A 21902-nucleotide genomic window follows, 5' to 3' on the forward strand; every position below is an offset into this window, starting at 1 on the left:
TGTCGAGGATCACACAGTTGGACAGTTCACGATTCAACGTAGCCAAGAGTACTTGATATTGTCAATGTTCGGAAGCAAAAGTTATAAGAAGGAGGGAAAAGTAAGGACCAGCCTTAAGGAAGAGAAAGAGGGATTCACCCAAATTTCTCAAGCAGGAAACAGTACCTTTCTCAAAGGATGAAGCTGGTGCCACAGCAGTTGTTCCTGGTAGTTTCCTGCAGACCCATGATTCCTGGAGCTTCGACAAGAAGGACGACGATGAAGGGGTCTGCACCACACAGGGATGAGGCCGGCAGCTGCGACGATGAATAAAAGGTGCACTCCTTAAAAACAGGAGAGGCTCTTCAGGTGGCTATCCGGACCACTACAGCAGTCTGCAGCGATTTTGACCACAAAGGGATTTCTCTGACTGAAGAAGACGAGCTGGTTATCCCCACCAGGCGCAAAGGAAGAAGACTCTGGACTGGATCTTCTCTTAGTCGTTGAAGGGTAGATGGCTCAGGACTGCAGCTTGGCTTCAACGGTACAGGATAGTTGCAGCAGTCGGCCTCTGCTCCGCTTCTTGTTGGTTCCTTGTAGTTCCAGTGGCGACTCTCTGACTTCCAGCCCAAGAGGCCTGCCTTTTATGCGAAAATCCCCCATTCACACAGCCTGGCTGTCAATCACACAGCAGGGGGGTTGTCCAGCCCAGACAACCGCCTCAGCCAATCATGAAAAGGTGCGACTTGGGTTTCCTAGGATACCCTGTGCAGGAGGTGACTACACCCCTCCCTCACATTCAGCCCACCTAGACACCCAGGCGCCTTGAGGAGGGCTTCTTGGCAGAAGCCCGCCAGAAGACAGTGAACAAAGAAGGCAAACCTGGTTTGCTGCGCAAAGTAAAACACAAGAAGGAGTTTAACAAAAAGAAATGGCAAATAAACTGCACCGGAGCCAAAAGAAAAAGTATTTGGTCAAGCGGGTTTAAGTTCGAGGCTAATACAATAGCCTACAATACTACCACATTTATAGAAGATAACCGTGATAGAAAAGTTTAGGGTAGATACCACTGCCACCAGCCAAGTCTAAATGTTAAAACAATGTTCTAGGAGGTACAGATAAAAAGGGCTAAAAGTTAACCCTTCCAGTACTCCATGTAAGAGGGGGTGTACTGGATCTGTGGTTAAATTGCCTAAGTAAAGTTAATGGCAACTTTACTCTTTCCTGGGGGACAGTAGTCATCCTCAGAAATGGAGCCGGGGGAAGTCTGAACGACATCCCTGTGTCACTGCACTGAAGGTGCTGTGTAACACACAAAAGAAGGGGGCCACTGAAGTGGTGTAATCCAGAGCCCACATTCATAAAAACAGGTAAAAGACACATAGCAAAACATGGGTAAGAGTGGGAGAAAGACTCGCACTCTTACCAAGTGGAAAGAAATAACTCCAGAGATCCAGCAAAGCTGCTGAGGGACTCCCTAGGTAAGGGAAATTAGCCATGAAATGAGAATTCTCCCTAGCATCGACGCAGGACGCCTACACCGAAAAAGTTTCTGAAGCAGCACAGCTGTGGTAATTACCTGTCCAAGATGTGGAATACGTCGGAGGAACATCCTATCGAAAGAAGGTTACCAGGTAAGCAAGTAACTTGTTCATCTGAAGCGTTCTGACTCCTGTATATTGAAGGTGAGTTTACTCTCCTCAAATGACATTGGTTTTTTGTCTTTATAAAGCTGGCTTATACATTTCAGGCTCCCCTCCCTCCACCTACTGAAGTCCTCCCTCCACACCCCATCCGAAAGCCTGGATTATTCCACACTGGTGTCGGGGGCCACAGTCCTCTGCCTATACCCCACCTCTGAAGCGTGGTCCATATATAGTAGAGGGTGCATTTAGTTGTCACGAGCAAGGAGAAGCCCCCCTCTTGTCCCAAATAACTCGCCTCTATGTAAGGTAGCCTTGACAAGGTGAACCGTGATTGGGCCTGTTCTATGAGTTTCCATTTTGGTGGTGAGGTTTGTCTATCCCAAGTATGGGCGTGGGCGACCTGTGCACCTAGGTTATAACGAAACACGTCTGGGACACACAGTCCTTCCAGTCTTGCTGACTTCAGCAACACCCTCTTGGATATCCTGGCTTTTTTATTCCCTGCATGAAGCCTAGAATCTTCCCCTGCAGCTGACAGAGGTCTGAGTCTGGGACTATCACTGCCAAAGCCAAGCTCGCATAAAGCAAGCGTGGTACTATGTTCATTTTGATTGCCGCTATGCGGCCAACCAGGAGATCTCCTGTTGTCCCCACTTCCATAGATCTCTGCTCATTTCCGCGAACAGGGAAGGAAAGTTGGTTCTGTACACCTGAGAGTTTGCTCGGGATGCGGATCCCCAGGTACGGAATCAAGTCCCGGCACCAGTGTATTGGAGCTCGAGCGCCTATGGATTCCCTATCTGTGGGCCTAAGGGATACGTCCAAGCCACATGATTTATCGTAGTTTGCCTTTAACGCCAGAGGCCTGGCCAAACTCATCCAGTTCCCCCAGCAGCGCTGCCAGGGAGGTGGCAGTATCGCTCAATATGAGCAGGACATAGTCTGCATAGAGGGATACCTTGAAGTCTGTGGCCCCCACCCTCATACCCTTTATTGACCCTGCCAATCGAATCCGGCTGGCAAAAGGCTCCATATATAGTGCACAAATTAACGGGGAGAGCGGGCAACCCTTCCTTGTACCTCTATTAATGTTTAGGCTGGCCGATGCTCCCCCATTCACCCGCAGGTGTGTGGACTAATTCAGATAGATTGCCATGACCCATTTAGTGAAGTGCGGCCCAAACCCAAAGCATTCAAGGACCCTCCTCAGATAACCTCAATCTACTCTATCAAAGGCCTTCTGGGCATCCAAAACAATTATCCCCAAGTCTAGGTCCGACCTCACACCCAGCTCTAGTAGCACCAGAGTGCGTCTCATTTTATCCTGTGTTTACGCCCAAGATAAATCCAGTCTGATCCCCATCATATGAGGGGCCAGTATTTTAGAAATGTTTTTCGAGTCCACATTGGTGTCAGAACTAGCCCTATCCAACCCCTGCTCCTCACCTGAACCTTCTGATTCGTTGTCCTTGGAAGAGGAAGGTGACTTCTTCTTTGATCTTGAATCCTCCCTTGGTGTCTTATCCTTCGATTTTCTATCGTGGAGATAGGGTCTGGCTCCCTCAGAGGCCACCTTGACAGAGATTGGGACCTGTCTGAGGGGGATTCTGGGGAGCTAAACCCTAAGTTCAGGGAAAAAGCCGGATGGCATCAAAAAACCCTGTTGTCTCGTTCCAATGTTGGTAAGGACTGCTGTCAAGGATTGTCCACAAAAGGACAAAAGAGTATGTCCAGGATGTTAAGCCAATGAACTCTGAGGTGCAAGTCTTGAAGTGTTCGAAGGGTCTGAAGAGTATACTGTAGGCTGAATCCAAGAGCTAGGTCTGAACACTTGGAAATGACGGCCGAGAGTCAGCTGCGAAGTACGAGAACGAGGGGTGTTTAGAAAAACAGCAGAGACGGTACGAAGTACCGCGGGAGGAACAGAGCACAGAAAGTAAGGAAGAATAGATTAGGAACCACTTACCAGAGATAGATAGATCCCACGAAGCTAACAGAACGAAAACACGGAGAGCCGTTGAAGAACACGGGACCGGAGGAGCGGAACCAAAAGTAGGAAATGGCGAAGCCGCCGGTAAGGAAATCACAGCGAAGCAAGAGGGTGAGAAAGTAGCGAGTGGCGCTGAACAAGAAAAAAGGAAGCAGGAAACTTAAGGAAAGATATGGCGGAAAGCGGGGCAGGGGGTAGCTACAGACGGCTGTAGAAAAGCACTTTAGAAGGGCTAAGGAGAGCTGCTAACACTAGGATAGCTGCAGAGCGTACAGTAACAATGAGCAGATACAACGCACCGGTTGGAGGGCGGGGCTTAGTCTTATACTCATGGCGGCCATGTTAGGTGAGGCCTAGACCGCTTGGATGGGGAAAACAGCAGCGTGTTTCCAAGCATACCAGAGTTTCCTTGGTCGAATCCTGACAGTATAACCCCTTCCCCTCCGGAGACACCCCGGTTTCCCTTGGTGTCACATATGGAAGCGTTGCAATAACTTAGGAGCGTGAATGTGGTGCCTGGGTTCCCATGTTCTTTCTTCTGTTGAATATCCCTTCCAGCGGACCAAGTACTGGACTCTGCCTCTACGATAGCGAGAATCTACCAGGTACTCAACTTCATACTCCTGTGGATCCTGATCAACATGAGTCTTTGTCTTCTGTGTTCTCCGTTGATATGGATCCTCCTTACATTCCTTGAGTAACGAGGTATGAAATACCGGATAGCTTAAAAGCCACAGGGTTAACCTTGGCTAGGATTGGAAATGGGCCCAGAAGACAATGGGGTTCCGTCTACCCCTTCCACTGGAATCTGCCTTTCCTTCTGTTGTACAGGTACTTGATTCTCTCTGGCCCAATTGATGTCCATAAAGTTGCCGGCCGCCCCACAGTCTAACATGGCTAGCCCCTCCAAGGGCTTAGTACTTGTAATCCACAATTTGACATGAAAAACCATCAGACTGTTATTCTCCTTTACTTCGATGTGTCTGGTGAGATAGCAAGGTTGGTAGCTCTTTCCCCTGACACCTCCCTTGCATAGGATCGGGGGTTGTAGTTTTCCTTCCGTCGTGGGGGTACCTCTGGACAGTCTCTGAGTAAATGTTTGGAGGAGCCACAATACATACAAAGACCTGAGTCTGTGCGCCTCTTACGTTCAGTAGGTGTTGAGGGTCCACGAGTGGCTCCTATCTGCATAGGTTCTTCCGTACTTTGAGGTTCTCTTAAAGGTGAGGGAGCAGGGTTAGGAGATGAAGAGAATAATCGGGGTCTCCATCTCTCCTGTCGGCGTTCAGATAGTCGGTATTCGATCTGTAAGGACAGTGTCATAAGGTCTTGAAAAGAAGTGGTCTTGCCACTCGAGCCAGTTCGTCCTTTATGGCGTTGTGTAGTCCTCTTCTGAAGATGGTCTGTTTTGCTGAATCCGGCTAGTCAGCCTTAGCTGCCAATCTCAGAAAGCGGGAGATATAAGTCTGAATATCCGTGGTTCCTTGTTTGACATCCAGAATTGCTTCCAGTGATGTATACAGGACTTCGGATGATCGAATCTCCCCTTGAACAGTTCCACAAATCTGTCGTAATCATTAAGCGTTGGATCATTGTTCGAGACCAGAGTGGTTGCCCAAGCTAGGGCATTACCTGTTAGGTTTGCTATAAGAAAACCCACCTTTGATCTGGAGGTCTCATATGCATGGGGTCTAAAGGCAAAGTAGACCTGGCATGCGTCCAAAAGATCCTTAAGACCTCCTGTATAGCCATCGTATTTCCCAAATGACAAGGGCATGGGTGGTAGATCCCCCTAATCATCTCGGTGTAGCACTACCTGTTGGCGCAGTGCAGCGTTTTCTGTTTTAAGTGATTGCACCTCCATGGTGAGGCCCTGCAGGGCAGATACTAGTTCTTGGTATTGTTCTAGAGATGCCATCTGTTTGGTCGGGCGTTGTATTCTGTCAGAACTAGCCCTGTCCAACCCCCTGCTCCTCACCTGAACCTTCTGATTCGTTGTCCTTGGAAGAGGAAGGTGACTTCTTCTTTGATCTTGAATCCTCCCTTGGTGTCTTATCCTTCGATTTTCTATCTTGGAGCTAGGGTCTGGCTCCCACAGAGGCCACCTTGACAGAGATTGGGACCTGTCTGAGGGGGATTCCGGGGAGCCAAACCCCAAGTTCAGGGAAAAAGCCGGATGGTGTCAAAAAACCCTGTTGTCTCGTTCCAATGTTGGTAAGGTCTGGCAATCAAGGATTTATCCACAAAAGGACAAACGAGTATGTCCAGGATGTTAAGCCAATGAACTCTGAGGTGCAGGTCTTGAAGTGTTCGAAGGGTCTGAAGAGTATACTCTAGGCTGAATCCAAGAGCTAGGTCTGAACACTTGGAAATGACGGCCGAGAGTCAGCCGCGAAGTACGAGAAGGAGGGGTGTTTAGAAAAACAGCAGAGACGGTACGAAGTACCGCGGGAGGAACAGAGCACAGAAAGTAAGCAAGAATAGATTTGGAACCACTTACCAGAGATAGATAGATCCCACGAAGCTAACAGAATGAAAAAACGGAGAGCCGTTGAAGAACACAGGACCGGAGGAGCGGAACCGAAAGTTGGAAATGGCGAAGCCGCCGGTAAGGAAATCACAGCGAAGCAAGAGGGTGAAAAGTAGCGAGTGGCGCTGAACAAGAAAAAAGGAAGCAGGAAACTTAAGGAAGGATACGGCGGAGTGCTGGGCAAGGGGTAGCTACAGACGGCTGTAGATAAGCACTTTAGAAGGGCTAAGGAGAGTTGCTAACACTAGGATAGCTGCGGAGCGTACAGTATCAATGAGCAGATACAACGCACCGGTTAGAGGGCGGGGCTTAGTCTTATACTCATGGCAACCATGTTAGGTGAGGACTAGACCGCTTGAATGGGGAAAACAGCAGTGTGTTTCCAAGCATGCCAGATTTTCCATGGTCGAATCCTGACAATTGGTGAGTGTAATGGGCCTATATGAATCACACATGGTCGGGTCCTTCCCCGGCTTAGGCAGAAGAACTGTTGCCGAGGCTCCCATGGATGGACCGACCCTCCCGGAAGTCATGAATCAGTTAAACAACCCTACGTAGGGGGGAACTAACATACTACTGAAGCTTTTATAAAAGGGGGCCGAAAAGCCATCCGACCCGGGGCCTTGTTCTTTAATGATTTTTTAGCCCATTCCACTTCTCCCGCTGTTATTGGTGCATCAAGGCCTTCTTGGTCCTCCTGCGTTAGTCTAGGCAACTGTGCCTCCCCCAAATATAAGGCCTGAGCCACCTCCAATGGGAGCTCCCCTTAAATACAGCCGAAAAGTGAGCCTCCAAGACTCCCAATTTAATGGCTTTGTCCCACTGCAGCTTCCTTTCCCCATCCCTCCGGGGCTGGATCGAATTCCGGGGCTGGAGTTTATGCAATTTGGCCACTAGTAGGCTTATAGCCCGATTCCCTTTTGCATAATAGTATTGCTTTGTTTTCATTATTGATTAGCCCGTTCTATCCGCCAGGTGTGCTTCTAGCAGTTTTCTCACCACCCTCAATGCTTGCAATGCTCTTCCTGACCCTGACGACTTGTGTTCCCGTTCGGCTTGGCTAACCTCCTGCTCCAGTCTCTCGCAGACCAGTCTCCTTGCTCTAGTGTAAACTGCAGTTCTACTGATTAGTTCCCCTCTTCCCATCGCTTTCATAGCGTCCCACACTATATCTTGCGAGGGGCCAGATCCTTCGTTCTCATTGAAATAGTTTACTTCCCCTATTTCCCCAGTTAGGATGGGATCCCTGAGCACCGGCTCATACAGTTTCCATCGGCGCCTGGGCCTTACAGGTCTACCCGCGACTGCCAGTGTAACGGATACGGGTGCGTGGTCAGACAATGTGCGTATACCTATGTTCGCCTCACAGGTACAACGTGCTAGGTATTAATATTAGGTCCATCTTGAGTAGCCCCCATGAACATGTGAATAGAAAGAGAAATCCCTAACATCCCTGTTAACCAACCTCCACACGTCCACAAGCCCCAATTCCTGGAGAAAAAGGCAAAACAACTGTAGAGTGTTCAAAGTCTAGTTTAGTGGGTTGGGAGTGTTTTGTCCTCCTTTGGGTTTGGGACCAGATTAGTCTCCCCCAGTAGGATCTGCCCCTCTGCGAATGATAGACCTCCCAGGAAGCCATCCTTCCCTACGTTGGGGGCATACAGGGACACCAAGGGGAATGTGCAATCCCATAATAGACCCTTGACACAGAGATATCTCCCCTGTGGATCCCAGAGAACCTTAGTTTTTGTAATTGGGGCCCCCTCCATTTCTCCCCGCCTGAGGTGAAATACTGGTGCAAAAATTCCTATTTCTCATGCGCCCCTCATCCGGGGCCAACAGGTAAGTCTCCTGCAGGAGTACAATAGACAATGGCTTATGCCTCAGTTTGCCCAGGGTTGACTTTCTCTTATTTGGGGAATTCAGACCCTGAACATTCCATGTGCACAATGCTATAGTGTCGTCCTGCCGGTTTAGTTCAGTTAAATCATCCCCCATGGACCCCTGTTTTTAGGACGCCATCCTGCCTCCCCATCTAGAGTGCCTCCTCTCTCATATCCCCATAATGCTGATGTCTGCCTCACAATCAACTTTTCAACAGTCAACAATCCCCCCGATCCCCTTCCCCCAAACCCCTAAACTTGCCCCAACTTGAGCATCTTCCAAACATTGGGTTAATCCATTGAGTACCCGACTTGGAGGGCGGAAGCGGGCTACCTCCTCCGTTGGCCTCTCTCCATCCCTCGGACTCCCTAGCCCAGCATGCCATTATATTTCCAACACTGGGGCTTTCCCCCACCTCACCGCAACCATCCCGGCCCCTCCAAAATTACCAGAACCCCAAAGGCAAACCTCCCTGGCCATAGCCCCTTCGGGTCTTCCTGGCTGGACCTCTCAAACGCTTCCCTCTACAAACCTTACGCCATTTCTGTAGAGACCCCTGCTCCCCCTCTCCTTCAGGCTCTCACCCCCACCCCCCCCCGATTACCCCCCTGGCATCCCAGGCACCACCCGGTCCGGGCTCTCTGGGTGCAGTAGACCCACCGCCGCGCACCAGCCATCGCCTTTCCTAATGGGTGAAATGCAGGGCTGTGGGGAACCCCCACTGATACAGTATCTCTTTCTTGCGCAACCATTCAGACAGAGGACGTAGGGCTTTGCGTTTCATTAGGGTTGCAGTAGCAAAGTCCTGGTCCAAGGAAAGCGACATGTTAACGAAAAATGATAGTTGGCGTGGATCTGGCTGCTGTCATTATGCTATCCTTAAGTCGAAAGAAATGGACCCGGGTCAGAACATCCGCAGGCCTGTCCTGGGTCGAAGCTCTGCGAGATCTAGTGCGGTGAGTCCTGTCCAACTCCATATCCTGATCTCCCATTGTTTTGAGAATGAAGCAAAGCAAGTCTGCTACGAACGATGGTGGCTCCTCGTCTCTCACTGTGGTAGAGATACCCCGGATGCGAATGTTGTTCCTGCGGGAACGATCCCCGCCATCCTCAAGCTTCTCCTCCATGGCTTTGCAGAGTGCCTCCAAAGACTCTAGGTGCTTGGAACATTCCTCCACCACATGATTGCTCACAGAGTGTTTCCTCCACTTCTGACACCCTGTGTTCTGCTTCAGCTACTCTCGTATCCATAGCTAGAATTTTGTGGGAGGGTTCCTCTGTACTTTTATGTATTTCCTTGCGGATTTCGGCCCGCAAGTCCTGAAGGTCTTCCTTTGTGGACATCTGCGTAAACATGGCGGGCAAGGGGTCTACGTTGTACACCTGAGCTGCCACCACCTCAGTGCGCTTGTCTCTGTCTGTGGTCTGCAGCATGGTTGAGATGTCCCCCTGTTTACCACTCTTTGGGGTCTTGGCCATAGCTGGCAACATGGGCGGGCCGGGACTCCGGCAGCTGTACTCCCACTCGGTCTGGCTCTCTTCTCAGGTAAGGTCAGGGACCCCCTTGGGTGACCCTCGATTCAGGGACATCCCAATTTCCAAAATGCAGCCTGTTTCGCCTGTGATCTGCCCTGGCACCCCCCCTCCTGCTCACTACACTCATGGGTTTACTGTGCTCCAGAGCTTGATGAAGGACACACAATCAAGAGCCCCTGTAGCCCCCACATGACACAGGCGCCCCCCTCGCTCTTCTTCCCCTCTTTGTGCTCCCGGACATCCCATTAGGCTTATTCCCTCCAGAGATTTCTCTTGCTGGGTTAATATTCTTAATATGCTGGCACTAGCAGGCTGCTGTATTGTGCGGGCTGTTACCCGCTCCTTTACACTTGCTTCATCTCCTCAGCGTGGCCCTGGGCGTCCACTACTGGGAGAGGGGGACTTCCATTTCCTCTGTCTCCTGATTTGCCTCTCTCCTACGGGGCACCAACCCGATCCACGCCGGTGCTTCTACAGTGATGCTCAGCTCCTGCGATGCTTATCTGGATGAATCGGGCCAGCAGAGCCCAGTCCGCAGCTCTGCGTCTCCAAGCGGGGGCGAGGTGTGGGATATTCCAACCCAGGCCAATGCACCCTACTACACCCCTTTGCCAATGGGGGAAAGAAAACTGCCAAAAATGGAGGCGCTAACCTCTGTGCGTGCTAAATCTGCAAAAATTGTGCATGGTTCAGATATCACAAAGAGGCTGGACAACCTTGCCACACACAGGTAAAGTTAATGTCAAAAGAAGAACTATTTGTATGAGAATGCCAGTGGGTGCTGTTACCTGTCACCTGAATCAATGCCACAGAAGTGGGATAAAATCCGAAAATGCCTTAAATGCGGGTTCTTAATCAATGACAACCTTCAAAGTGCAGTTTTGGCGCTAAATTCAGTCATTTTCCCCAGTGAATTATTGAAGGGAAAAGGGTACTGAAATCATAGATTCTCCAGGCAGTCAGAGGAATCCAGGCCTCACTGACTGACAGCTGCATCAGAAAATGTGCTGCCAAACCCAGTTTAAAAGTGTTTCTGTTTCCTGATTAAAATTACAAAATCCGCCTATTTAAAGCATGTTTGTAAAGGGCTAATTCTTTTAAATGTCCAAATCCCTTATAAACTGTGCTTATATTTTATATGTGTGAAATGAAAAGACTTTAATTTAATGGAACCCAGTCTGGAGCTAATCAACTATTTAATTCCGATCTGACAGCCCAGCCTGGGAAAGATTCACATTTAAGCTTGACACTCAACTGCTATAGGAAGGCTTAAGTGATGCTAATGGTTCCTGCATAATGACAACAAGGAGCACAATGAGACCGCATCAGACATTAGTCTCTGGCTGAGCCAGGAACAAAGGACAGGCTGAGCATTGACCTCTGCTGGGAGGGGCAGGAGCGTCCCTCTCCAGGAAGAGGACACACCTCCCTGATCAAAGGTAGCTGACAGCTGTTGTTTGTTGAAAGGAAAAAAAAAACACGCGGAACTTCTTGGTGTTTAAATCTGTATTTGTGATTAAGTTTGAAACTATTTAACTGTGCAACCTGAAGGAGTATAGGAGTATAAATCTAAAAATTGGTAAATGTTAACCTAATTTTAGGCCAATGTTTTTAAGACATTGATGAAATCTGTACCACGTAAGGAACCAAAGTTACGAAAAAAATCCTTATGGTAGCAGAACTATTAATGTTGCAAGCCTAAGATGGTATGTACATGATCCACTGAAAGCGCCCAGAGGTGTACCGAATTAGAAATTATATAATCCAAACTGTTATGATTAAAATTGATGAAATGCCATAGAATGAGAAAGACAGCTCTCACCGAGATGGGAATTGGACACCACGATAAACCATACAAAATTTGATGCATGTGTTTGATTTTAGTAGAGGGCATAATTGTAAAAATGTGTATTCATGGGAAAGCTAAATTGTGGTCAAAATCAATATGGGAGTTCCTAAATCGCATCATAAAGATGACAGCTCTGTTCAGACCACCAACCAGGACAAGGCAAGTGCCTGCGGCTACTCACAGCCATGGGGGCTTGTTTTGAAATTCTGCCCACAACATAAACTTAGGTGATGGCATTTGATATTATAAATATAGGAACTTCACAACACACAGGACAAACATAGGACACTGCTTCCAGAACCCCTCCAGATTTCCGTGCAGAGCCTTGTTCCAGAACTCTTCATCTTGTAGCTGACTCCAGACTTCTTTGAAGATCCAGATTTCTTTGCAGACTCTAGACTTTAGCATTGCTGAACTCTTGCTAGCTAGACCCAATTTCAGAACATCCAAAACTTCAAAGAATAATTTTGATTCAGCTTGGCTTGCTACCATTAAGGCTTGCCCGCTGAAACTTGACATAAAACTAACGTTATGTCCAGTGACCAGAAGGGCTCATCCAAACCCAGTCAGAGGCGCAGTCCAAAATTGACCAGAACCGCGCCGCTGATCCAATCCCTCCAGAAGTGCCCTGCTGCTGGTAGACCTGACCGATCCGATGTCCAGAACTTTGACGGTCCAGTTTTAATTACAAGTATTACTGTAAGTATTAATAGGAAGAACAGTGACCCAAAGTATATTTGCATTTTCTTATCCCATCCCATCTTTAATTGTTAGAACCTTCTTGCGCTGATTTTTCACATCTGTGTTACAAAACCATAACTCCTTAGTGATTTTGAGTAACTAAAGTAAATCCCAGAACGAAATAGAGCATCCACCACGTGAATGGTTGTGCTGGCCACATAGCTGTGAAGATTCATGTGTGACCTCCTCTTTTTCATAGTCATTAATATAATGTAATAAAATGTATCTATCATTTTTAAAACCAAATTCCTGTTCCATTTTCGTGCATATTTTGCAAAAACGCCTCTCACTAAAACCTCTATAAATTTCTTCAATTTTAAAGATAGAAATAAAATTTCAATTCTCACTGATACCTAAGACCCTTAGATACACCCACAACATCGCGGAACAGTGCATTTTTCTCCAATGTCGCATAGTAAAAGTTTGCAGCGAATTTGCAGTTTTCAAAAGTTTACACGTGTCTTTTTCCCATTTCAAAGTGCTTCTTCCATCCCATCCTGATCTAAAGTGTGTCCTGTTATTTATATTATAGCTCAGGTGTGTTAGGACCTGTTTAGTGTTGCTTTCCTCAGAATTTCTATCCATTTAAGCATTTTGCACCCTGTTGCATTATTTTACAAAGCAATTTTCATGTGTCAGTTTAAAAGTGTCATTTTCCGAAAACGGTTATCTCTCTTGTTTGGGGAGGGAAGATTGCATTTAAACTCTAGACATTGTCTTTCATAACTGAATAACTGCTGATTACTTACATCTGTGTAGGATTGCTCATTTGTATCTAAACAAAACTTGGCAGGGGGAACTATTAACCTAAACGCCATCTGTTCACAAACCAAAACTGTTCTTTTTCCTGTGTTTTCTATGCTGCATCAAGGGAATTCAATTGCTTGACTTATATTCTGAAATGTATTGTCACCGTTAGGTGATTGCTGATATATATATATAATGTGTGATTTGAATATTAAATAAATATTTACCTTTAGAAATTATCCTGATTCCTGGTTCAGTGTGATCTGGGGGGTATTTTGAGAAGGGTGTGATATACGTGGTATATCATTCAGAATATTGGACTTATAGACACAAATAAATAAGGGTTTCATTGCGCACTACATGCTAGACAAGACCTGGGTGTGTGCCTGATTGAAATCCTTTACAGGAGCAGAGGGGGGACACCTCACCCCGCCATCCGCTCCATCAACAGAGGCACCCCCCACCACACACCCACCGGCACCACGCCTTACTGCTACAACACAGAGCTGTGACCTGGCTCCCTCGCGCTCCCCTGCTTCTGCCAGCCTCGGCCGGGCTCTAAACTGCTCCGGTGGTGCTCACTGCACCCTGAGTAGCCCGCTGCTGAAGTGGCGTCGCTCCCCCCTGCGCTGGGCTCGTCCAGCCCCCGACGGGCCACCTCTGACCAGCGCCACTCTCCTTCAACCAGCATTCAGGAACTCGCACCTCACCAGCAGCGGCTCCAACCCAAGACCCTAATGAAAGCCTTTATTAGCTAAGTCATAAATGTTATTATCTCTGATGCATCACAGGTGTAATCAGTGATGTTATATGTCATGTAAACAGTAATGTCATCTGTTATGTCATTGTGGTCACAGGCTGCACAACAGGCCTCACAAAGTTAAGGTGGCTTTAGCAGAATTTCAGGGATTTTGTTGCATGTTCTCAACTTAACGTCCCTGCAACTAAAGGTTTTACCTTGAATTTCAAGGTTTTGTTATTCCATAGTTTTTTTTCTGCACCACTGGCCATGGCCTTCACCCATGCCCACTGTATATTTTAGAACACTGCCAGACTACTAGCCATGGCCTTCAGCCATAATCAGTGAATCTATATATTAAAACACTTGCAACCCATCCCTCAAAGACGTTCATCAATCAGACTGATGTTGACCTGTATTGACAGTGGTATTGTTATGTAAAATGATTACAGGCTTTGGGATCTTAGAAAAGTGAGATTAAATTATTTGCCAAGGATCACGCAATGTGGTTAAGGAGTGTGATACAAGCTGCTTGTTTTATTGATTGTCTCTTGGTGACTGTTATGATGCATTGCACAACTTTAACTAACTGCATTTAAGCAGCACAGAAAAGGGGGAAATAATGACCGGCTGCAAGAATAACATATGCCCCGGTACGTTTGCCCCCATAGCAAAAATCAAAAGCTGACACCCATGAATGTATGCACAGTAAGTGAACATATACATTAAAGTGTAATTTACAAATGAAGTGCAGTAACTGCGGCCGACCCTGCTTAGCTTCAAAGCGTGGAAGGGCCGGCCCACTCGGGCCATGTTGCTGTAAGTAGTCAAGTGGTCGTGTAACTCGTGCTCATTTATTACGCAACATGTTATGAGGGGGCTAGCACCTTCCTCGCTTTGATGCTAAACAGGGTCGGTTCCGGTTACTGCATGGATGGGAGTCCCGGATGCCTTTTTCCAGTGTATGGACTACAATTAGCCACGGCTATGTGTAGTTTTATAGTCCCGAATATTGGAAAAATGGTAGAAATGCTTTTTTGCCCCCCAGGCTCTCACCAAGTTCCCCCCTCATCTGTGCCAGCTCCCGCCACTCCCTAGATGGCCTGCCCCACGCCGCTGCCCTCTCCTATTCCCCCCACAGCACACAGTGTTTGTGTCGCAGTTTACTTTGAGATGTCAGCTATTTGCGGCTATAGCCGAGGTTACAGAAAAGCTTTGTGTTGCAAAACCAGTCCCTAGACCCCCCTCCCTAATTTCACTTGGTGTCCTCTTACCTCTCCCCCCCATCTCTAGCCTGATGCCATGTGCATAGTTTTTGAACAGCAAATGGCTTTTTACCTGCGTTTCGTTATCCAATATCCTCAGCTATAGCTGCGGCTATCTCTTGCATCGAGAAAACGAACAAGATGGCGGCTGTCACATTTAAGGTTTTGCCAATTTACGCGAGATATGGCTATTTATTCTGGAGAAGGAGGCACCCCCTTTTCCATCAAATATTTTAAAAAACCACTGGACGCAATAACCGCAAACCACACTTGGATCGCAAGTCAACGCTTCATGCCCAAGTTGTTTCGGACCTGGTCCAAATCGGTTCAGCGGTTTGGGCTGTGTGGTGGTGCAAAAATCAACCTTTTTGTCTATGGGAAAATAAATGGGGGACTAAACCGCAAATTCATTTTTTTTGGTTTATTTGCTTATAAGTTTGTTATTCTTTAACAGGCCTTTCCCAGATTTTTCAGTCTTGAGGGCCCACACATCCCTAATTGTTTTCAGAGTTTTTGCCAAACCTGTTGCACGATTCAAAGGTTGTTAGCAATTCATTCTTAGCGTGAGCTGAGAAATGTGTTGTCAAGTGGTCATTCTGTGGCTCCTGTGTTCTGACACTGCCAATTGAGCAGCCAGAAGCAGTTGAACCCAGTGCTGGGATCATCTGTCTGGACTTACCTCCTGTCTCTTCAAAAAGCAGTCTGCTTGCTGATGTCTGGTCCTTCTTTAACTTCCTGCTGTGTGGAAAAATAATAAGTGCAGCAAATTTAATACGCCGTGTGCTGATACCGACACCTTTGCACATTCATCGAGGAGTGTGTGGAGTGTCCTACGGTGTTTGGGGCTGTTTCGGGGAAGGTTCCTGTGACTCAGCGAATTCGCTATCTAGGACTGCCGGAGCTGCTGCAGTAAATTTTCTCCTTCCCACTCCTTTTTCCTCCCGGCAAGTGAGTGGCAGTCGGTGCATTTAGGGCGGTCGGTGTAGTCGTATGGATAAAATCTTCGACCTCTAGTCGCCGATGAATGTTGAACTATTCCCACTAGTCACGGTTGCTCTTTTGTGACTTCCAGGCGACACACACCTGTTAGTTTGATCTATTTCGACCCTGTGTGTGACTTATATTTGGTTTAAGGAGTGGCAAGTGGATGACGCCGCTCCAGAAAAACGTTGCCATAATAACGCATGAGGAGATTTTGGTGGCAGCGACCATGCCGTTACCACCCTCCCCACAGACTGAGCAGCCGCCCTCTCACATCAGTTCTGAAAGGTCTCCGGCTATGGAGGGTGCTCACTTAGAGCAAAATCAGAGAGTTATGGCTGTGGGAGGAGAGGGGGGGGGGTTTGATTCCAATTCCAAAGGAACTGATTACTTCTTTCTTTCTGCCAAAAGGGAAAGCTACACAATGGCTATATTTGAACCCAAGCTTGTCTGCACTACTGGCAAACAGTGTTCCTATTCCTTGAGCTGTACTCTCTATATCATCTCCTTTAACAGAGAGTATTAATAATTCTAGCTTATTTAGACACACCCCAAATATGGATCAGTGATATGGGCCAGACTTTGACTGTTCTTCTCCTCAAGTGGGTCTTCTCCCAACTCAGTCCCAAAGGGGGAGCTTGATGTGCCATTTATGAGACAGAAGGAAAACCCATCTCTGCAGGCTCAATCTTTGGTTGAAATTAACCAGGTGCTGTGTGCTCTCGTCTCACTATATGAGAGTCATAAGGTGGATTCTAAATCTAATTCTGTGCTGCTAGACACATTATTGTTTACATTTTATAATATTAAACTGCATTTAACGGCAAAAGAATTCCTGTTTAACCAAAGCACGACTAACACTATCAATCAACTCACCCGGAAAGGGGGGGGCAGCAGAGAGTAATAAAAAAAAAAAGAAATCCCAGTGCCCAGGGCCAACACACCTACTATACTGAATGGGGCTCTTCTGGCATTGACTATGACATGACAATTGGTAGAGTCAGTGTCTGATGCTGAAAGTACTTTGGAAAGTGTCATCTGTGACACTTACCCAGGCCCCCATTCAGAGGGTGAGGGACGTGGAGGTGGTGGATATTCAATATCCCCCAGAACACTTGAAAGAATCTAATAACCCTTCAGTATCGGGGTCCAGGTATGCTGGGGGGGGGGTGAGATGCGATCTCCACGGAGTAAATATGAGGGCTGCAAATATCTTGATGGATATACAAACAAGTAACAAAGTGAATACACAACCCCACCGACAGAAAATATGGTAATGGAAAGGTATCCAGAAAAATAATTTTAAAAAAACATACGGTAGTGAGTCTAAATTCACAAGCCTCTAGGTTCTTTTTGCGGAAACTGTTTCCTCTACTGAAGGCTGGCAGAAATAGAGAGTCTGGGACTTCAATTGCAGCTGTGCCGCCACCGTCAGATAAGATCTCTTCAAGTGACAGTGCTATGGTTACTGTGCCAAGTATCAATAGCCAGGAATCCTCAGTGGGGGTTAGGGGACAGCTCCCAGTAGTTTGCAATCATGGAATGTACAGCCGCATCCACCCCATTCTCTGGGGTCTCAAAATTGCCAGATTCTAACTTTTGATAGGACTAGGAAAACCCTGCTGGGCAATCGCGGGACTGGAGTGTTTCCCGGCTGTATCCATCAACACAACAGGGGTTCAATAAAGGGTGGGGTGCAATATCCGTGGGGATCACACGTCAGGGTCCCCGTAAGGACATATGAAGAAACACTGCCTGTGTAACTAAGGGTGCAGAGGTGGGCAATGTCAATATATTTGAAAGTGTTATCCCCGAAAATATGCAGGTTAGTTTAAATCGTATGAATATCCTGCACCTGCTGTCTGAGATTCATAGTTTGGTGGGTAGTACAACAACCAACATAAATAGGGTTCACTTTCCGGTAAGATACAGTGCCGAAAGATTGGTGCTGTACTTTAACTCCAGGTTGGTGGCAGACTTGGTTTTATATGAAAGAGAGTCAATTAGAAAATTTGGATTTGATCTGTCGGAATTGTCTTTGAATTTGCGGGGGGAGAAATGGTCAAGAACATGGCTCTATATCAACAGTTAAACAGTGAGATCCAAGTTTTAAGGTAAGGTCTATGAAGCATCTGATGATTGGTCTTGGCTGCTTAGAACAACGCAACATTAACTAGCAGCCAAGCCTCTGGCTGGGTGGACCCCTTTTCAATTTCTTCTTGGAATGCCCGGGGCCACTCAAGATTATTTGATAACCCATAAATTGGCCAGGAATTATGCACCCACTGGGTAGTCTGTCTACAATAGACCTGGCTACAAACCAGTCCAGTGATGGATGGCTTTGTGGTTACAGGACTCGCAGCCTGGAGTGGCGAGTGAGGACGCCCTTATGGGGGCCTCTTAACCCTGATCAGATCTTCGGACAAATTGAGGGTGGTGCAGATCAATAGTAGGTTCGTTGGAGTTCTGACCCACGTTGAACTGATGGAGGGAGGGATCTAGTCATCTACTGATCATTAACGTATACTTCCACAAGAACATACTGGGGTAGAGCATGGTTCCTAGACCAGCTTGTTGGATGTTTTAACCACTGGTGTGGTCTATAAATTGGTGAACAAGTACTTTTGGCAGGCGACCTAAACTCTGATTGTGTGACACATCCGGGGCAAAGTGATGGCTTTGGGCCGGATGGCTGTATATCATCAAAAAGACATAGAGGTTATCACTGGTTGAGGAACCTGAGAGGATTGGGTTGACATCTGCTTAATGGCAGGGTGTGGGGGGGATATTCCAGAAAATTCAACCTGGACAAACGGGCACTCATCCTCTACTATAGACTATATTTTTGTGTGGCCGATGGGCTCTTTGAGAGGTGTAGGTCACTAAGTATTCTTCCTACAGCATAGAGTAACCATGCTCAGCTGATTGCTAAGTTCGCTCTGGATTGTTTGTCTCCACAACGGAGGGAGGTAGGTCCACTCAACCTGGTCACTAAGCCGGCAGGAACCAGGGATTGGCCGTGCAAGTTCATCAGGCCGTGGCTGAAGCCCTTGTGACTACCACAATGGAATGGAAATTGTGGGTCTTTAGTGCTGCTAACTTTGAGGACTTTACCAAAATCCTAATCCTGGAACCACTACCACAGGGCGGGCGGGGTGTGGGGCGAGGGGGGGGCGCTTGAATATCCCTAAGAAGCATACTCATACTCATGCATACAACAAGGAAGTGGTCGAGAATAAGAGACTACTGTGAAAAGAATTGTGATCTCTGAGGCATGGACCGATCCTTTTCCTGGTGAAGAGATGGGCCTGGCGAAGCATTTACGTTAGGCCTATCTGAACTGGTTGAGAAATAATCGGAGTGGGAGAAGCCAAGCAGATGCCGAAGCCCTGTTCCTCACATTGAATGATTTTTTGCTTTTTGACATCACACCCATTGGCCTATGAAGGTGGTTGAATGCTTTTGTCACGGTTTATAGTCATAATACCGAAGTTCAAAATCTCGAATAAAAAAATATCGAAAAAAAAGGCCGAAAAAAAAATATCGAATTTTTTTTGACTTTTTTTTTTTTAAATGGGGGGTTCCCCCCCAACCCCCTTTTTTTCTATTTTTTTTATTTTAACCCTTTTTTTTACTTATCTGACCCAAAAAATACATATATAAAAAATAAAAAAAATTTGATATTTTTTTTCGGCCTTTTTTTTCGAGATTTTTGTTATTCGAGATTTTTTTTTCGGCCTTTTGACCGACCACCATTTGTCACCTATACTCTTACCCACTCGCACAAGGCGTATTGGCTGTGAAGTAATATCAAGAGTGGATACATTAATATACCTGGGGTTTGTGATTCAGGGTACACCCGGCCTGATTAGGTTGAAAGCTTGGGTCAGAGATCGAAAACTCGCACTTACAAATCAATTGGTGATGGTGGATAGTAGATATGGGAAATATATGCTGAAACCTGCCATCAAATATTACAAAGGGAAATTAGTTCCAAAGATCTTATACCGTCTGGACATTTACTTGCTCTCCTTATTGGAGACTCTGCCTGGGCTCGAAGCCTTGACTTGGCGCAGGGTGTTGAGGGTGCCTAATGCTGTCCCCATTGACGCCATCCGCTATGAGTTGGGAATCAAGTCCCTTGCAGGACGTGTAGAATGGAAGGTTCTATCGTTGGGGAAGGAAGGTCATGAGTTCTGGGTGATATCCTGTTTGAGGACCTTATAAGTATCCTGGAGAGGAGGAGTAGTAGTACGTGGTTGAATGACATATGACCATGGTATCACTGCTCTTTGACAGAATTATGTGAAAACCCTGAGCGAGTTAAGAAATGTCTATTCAAATTGGACTGGGTAGTACCTACAGAAAGAATGCATAGTTAATCCTTCTCTCCTTCATGTAAGGTGTGACCATAAGAAATTGGGAACCTTAGCTCAATTTATGGGAGTGTATCCTGTCAAGTGGGCTTGTGACTCATTCTTCAGATTCCTCTGGAATCTGTTTCTGACAAAAGAATTTAAAGGTAGAAGGGGCCTAATGGATGGGGAAAACCTATGCTGTCGGATTGCAAAAACAAAGCCACATTTGAAATCTTGAAGCATGTATTTATGGAATGTTTAGCCCTAAGCAACTTCAGATCTAAATATCATTGTCATTCAACCTCCACAGTAATCGCAGTGGTTACCTTCTCAAAAGCCTTAAAATTGGAGGAGGGCTGTGGAGAGTGCTGGTTATGGGATATCTGGAAGGATTGTCGGTTGAGTAATTTTAGATATGTTGTCTTTTGATATTCATGTATTCAGTATGTGGCTCATTGTAATTGATGCTTACTCATGTTTTCTTTTATTTTTTAAAACCAAAAACAGTAAAAAAAATAAAATGTTTTTAAGGTTTCCTATGGGAGTCCAACTCACCTTAACTATATATATATGATCATCTCTTAGAATAAATTAATTGGTTTTGAAGGATTTCTGTAAATAAACTGTATTTTACTCATTTTTATGCACATTTTCTTTGTAAATTTGTATTGCCTCTTTTATATTCTGTGTTGATGGAAATGTGTTCTGAATAAAAACATGGAATGTCCTTGGTTGAATAGTTTGGTTGCTCATCTTTTCCATAATTTGCTTTAAATAAAAAAAATAGGACCCTTCATAATAACTGTATTTTTATGAGTAAATCAGCTTGATGCATAACCAGTTTCTTCACTGTGATATTATGTATGTTTTATGGTGATTTTCATGTTTGTGAAGATTTCAAACCTATTTGAACTGAACTTAAAATGTATGTCCTCTGTTATTTGTTGTCCGCAGATGGCACAATCTGTTCCAGTTCTATTCTTCTGGCCCAATCCCTGCAGCATTGCATTCACTCCCAAAACTGTTCTTCCACTGACCTCTTCTATCAGGGCAATGCACACCCAATTAGAGAATGGCTTACTGTTGCCATTACTCGCTCTATCCATCAGGGCGAAGCCAGTCTATTGGATTTAACCAAGCAAATATGTTCTTTTCTGCAGGTAAGCACCTTCATTTATATACTGTTTATTTTTTAAGCAGAATGATATTATCCATTTGTTGCCTATCTTCACTAAAGTTATTTGGTAGGTACTCCAAACCCGCCTTCGAGACAGGGTGATTACTCAATCCTGTTCAGGGTAATCGTATTAGAAATGCTCTGGCTGGCTGTGGAGCCACCTTAATGAACAAGACTCTACTGTTTAAAGCCCCAGTATTGTATTGTATTGTTTATTTATTTATAGAGCACAACCGGGCCGTTGGGCAACTGAGCGCTTGATGACATCTTGTGTTACAATTACATGATTATTTACATTTCTTATGTTACAGTTACAAGGAAAGACGATTGCATAGGTATCTTAACATTTCTTATGTTACAATTATAGGCATATTTTACAGTTATAAATATCTTACATTTCTTATGTTACAAATGGAGGCTTAACTATACAGTTTCAAGCAGGCATTTTAGTATATATTACAGCTGACGATGGAAGAGGGT

The 21902-nt window shown here is 46.1% G+C and overlaps 1 protein-coding gene across 8 annotated transcripts in view; it reads left to right on the forward strand.

The window, feature by feature from the left end:
- HECTD4 (HECT domain E3 ubiquitin protein ligase 4) overlaps positions 1 to 21902 on the forward strand; it is a 4298785-nt gene that overhangs the window by 3152620 nt on the left and 1124263 nt on the right. For all 8 annotated transcript variants that reach the window (XM_069619495.1, XM_069619492.1, XM_069619493.1 and 5 more), the window contains exon 57: positions 21200 to 21405. In XM_069619495.1, coding sequence (XP_069475596.1) covers positions 21200 to 21405 — 206 coding nt within the window. The remainder of the gene's footprint in view (positions 1 to 21199; positions 21406 to 21902) is intronic.

The sequence above is a fragment of the Ambystoma mexicanum genome, chromosome 10 (genome assembly GCF_040938575.1).
Source record: "Ambystoma mexicanum isolate Mex_15411 chromosome 10, UKY_AmexF1_1, whole genome shotgun sequence".
Lineage (NCBI taxonomy): Eukaryota > Metazoa > Chordata > Amphibia > Caudata > Ambystomatidae > Ambystoma > Ambystoma mexicanum.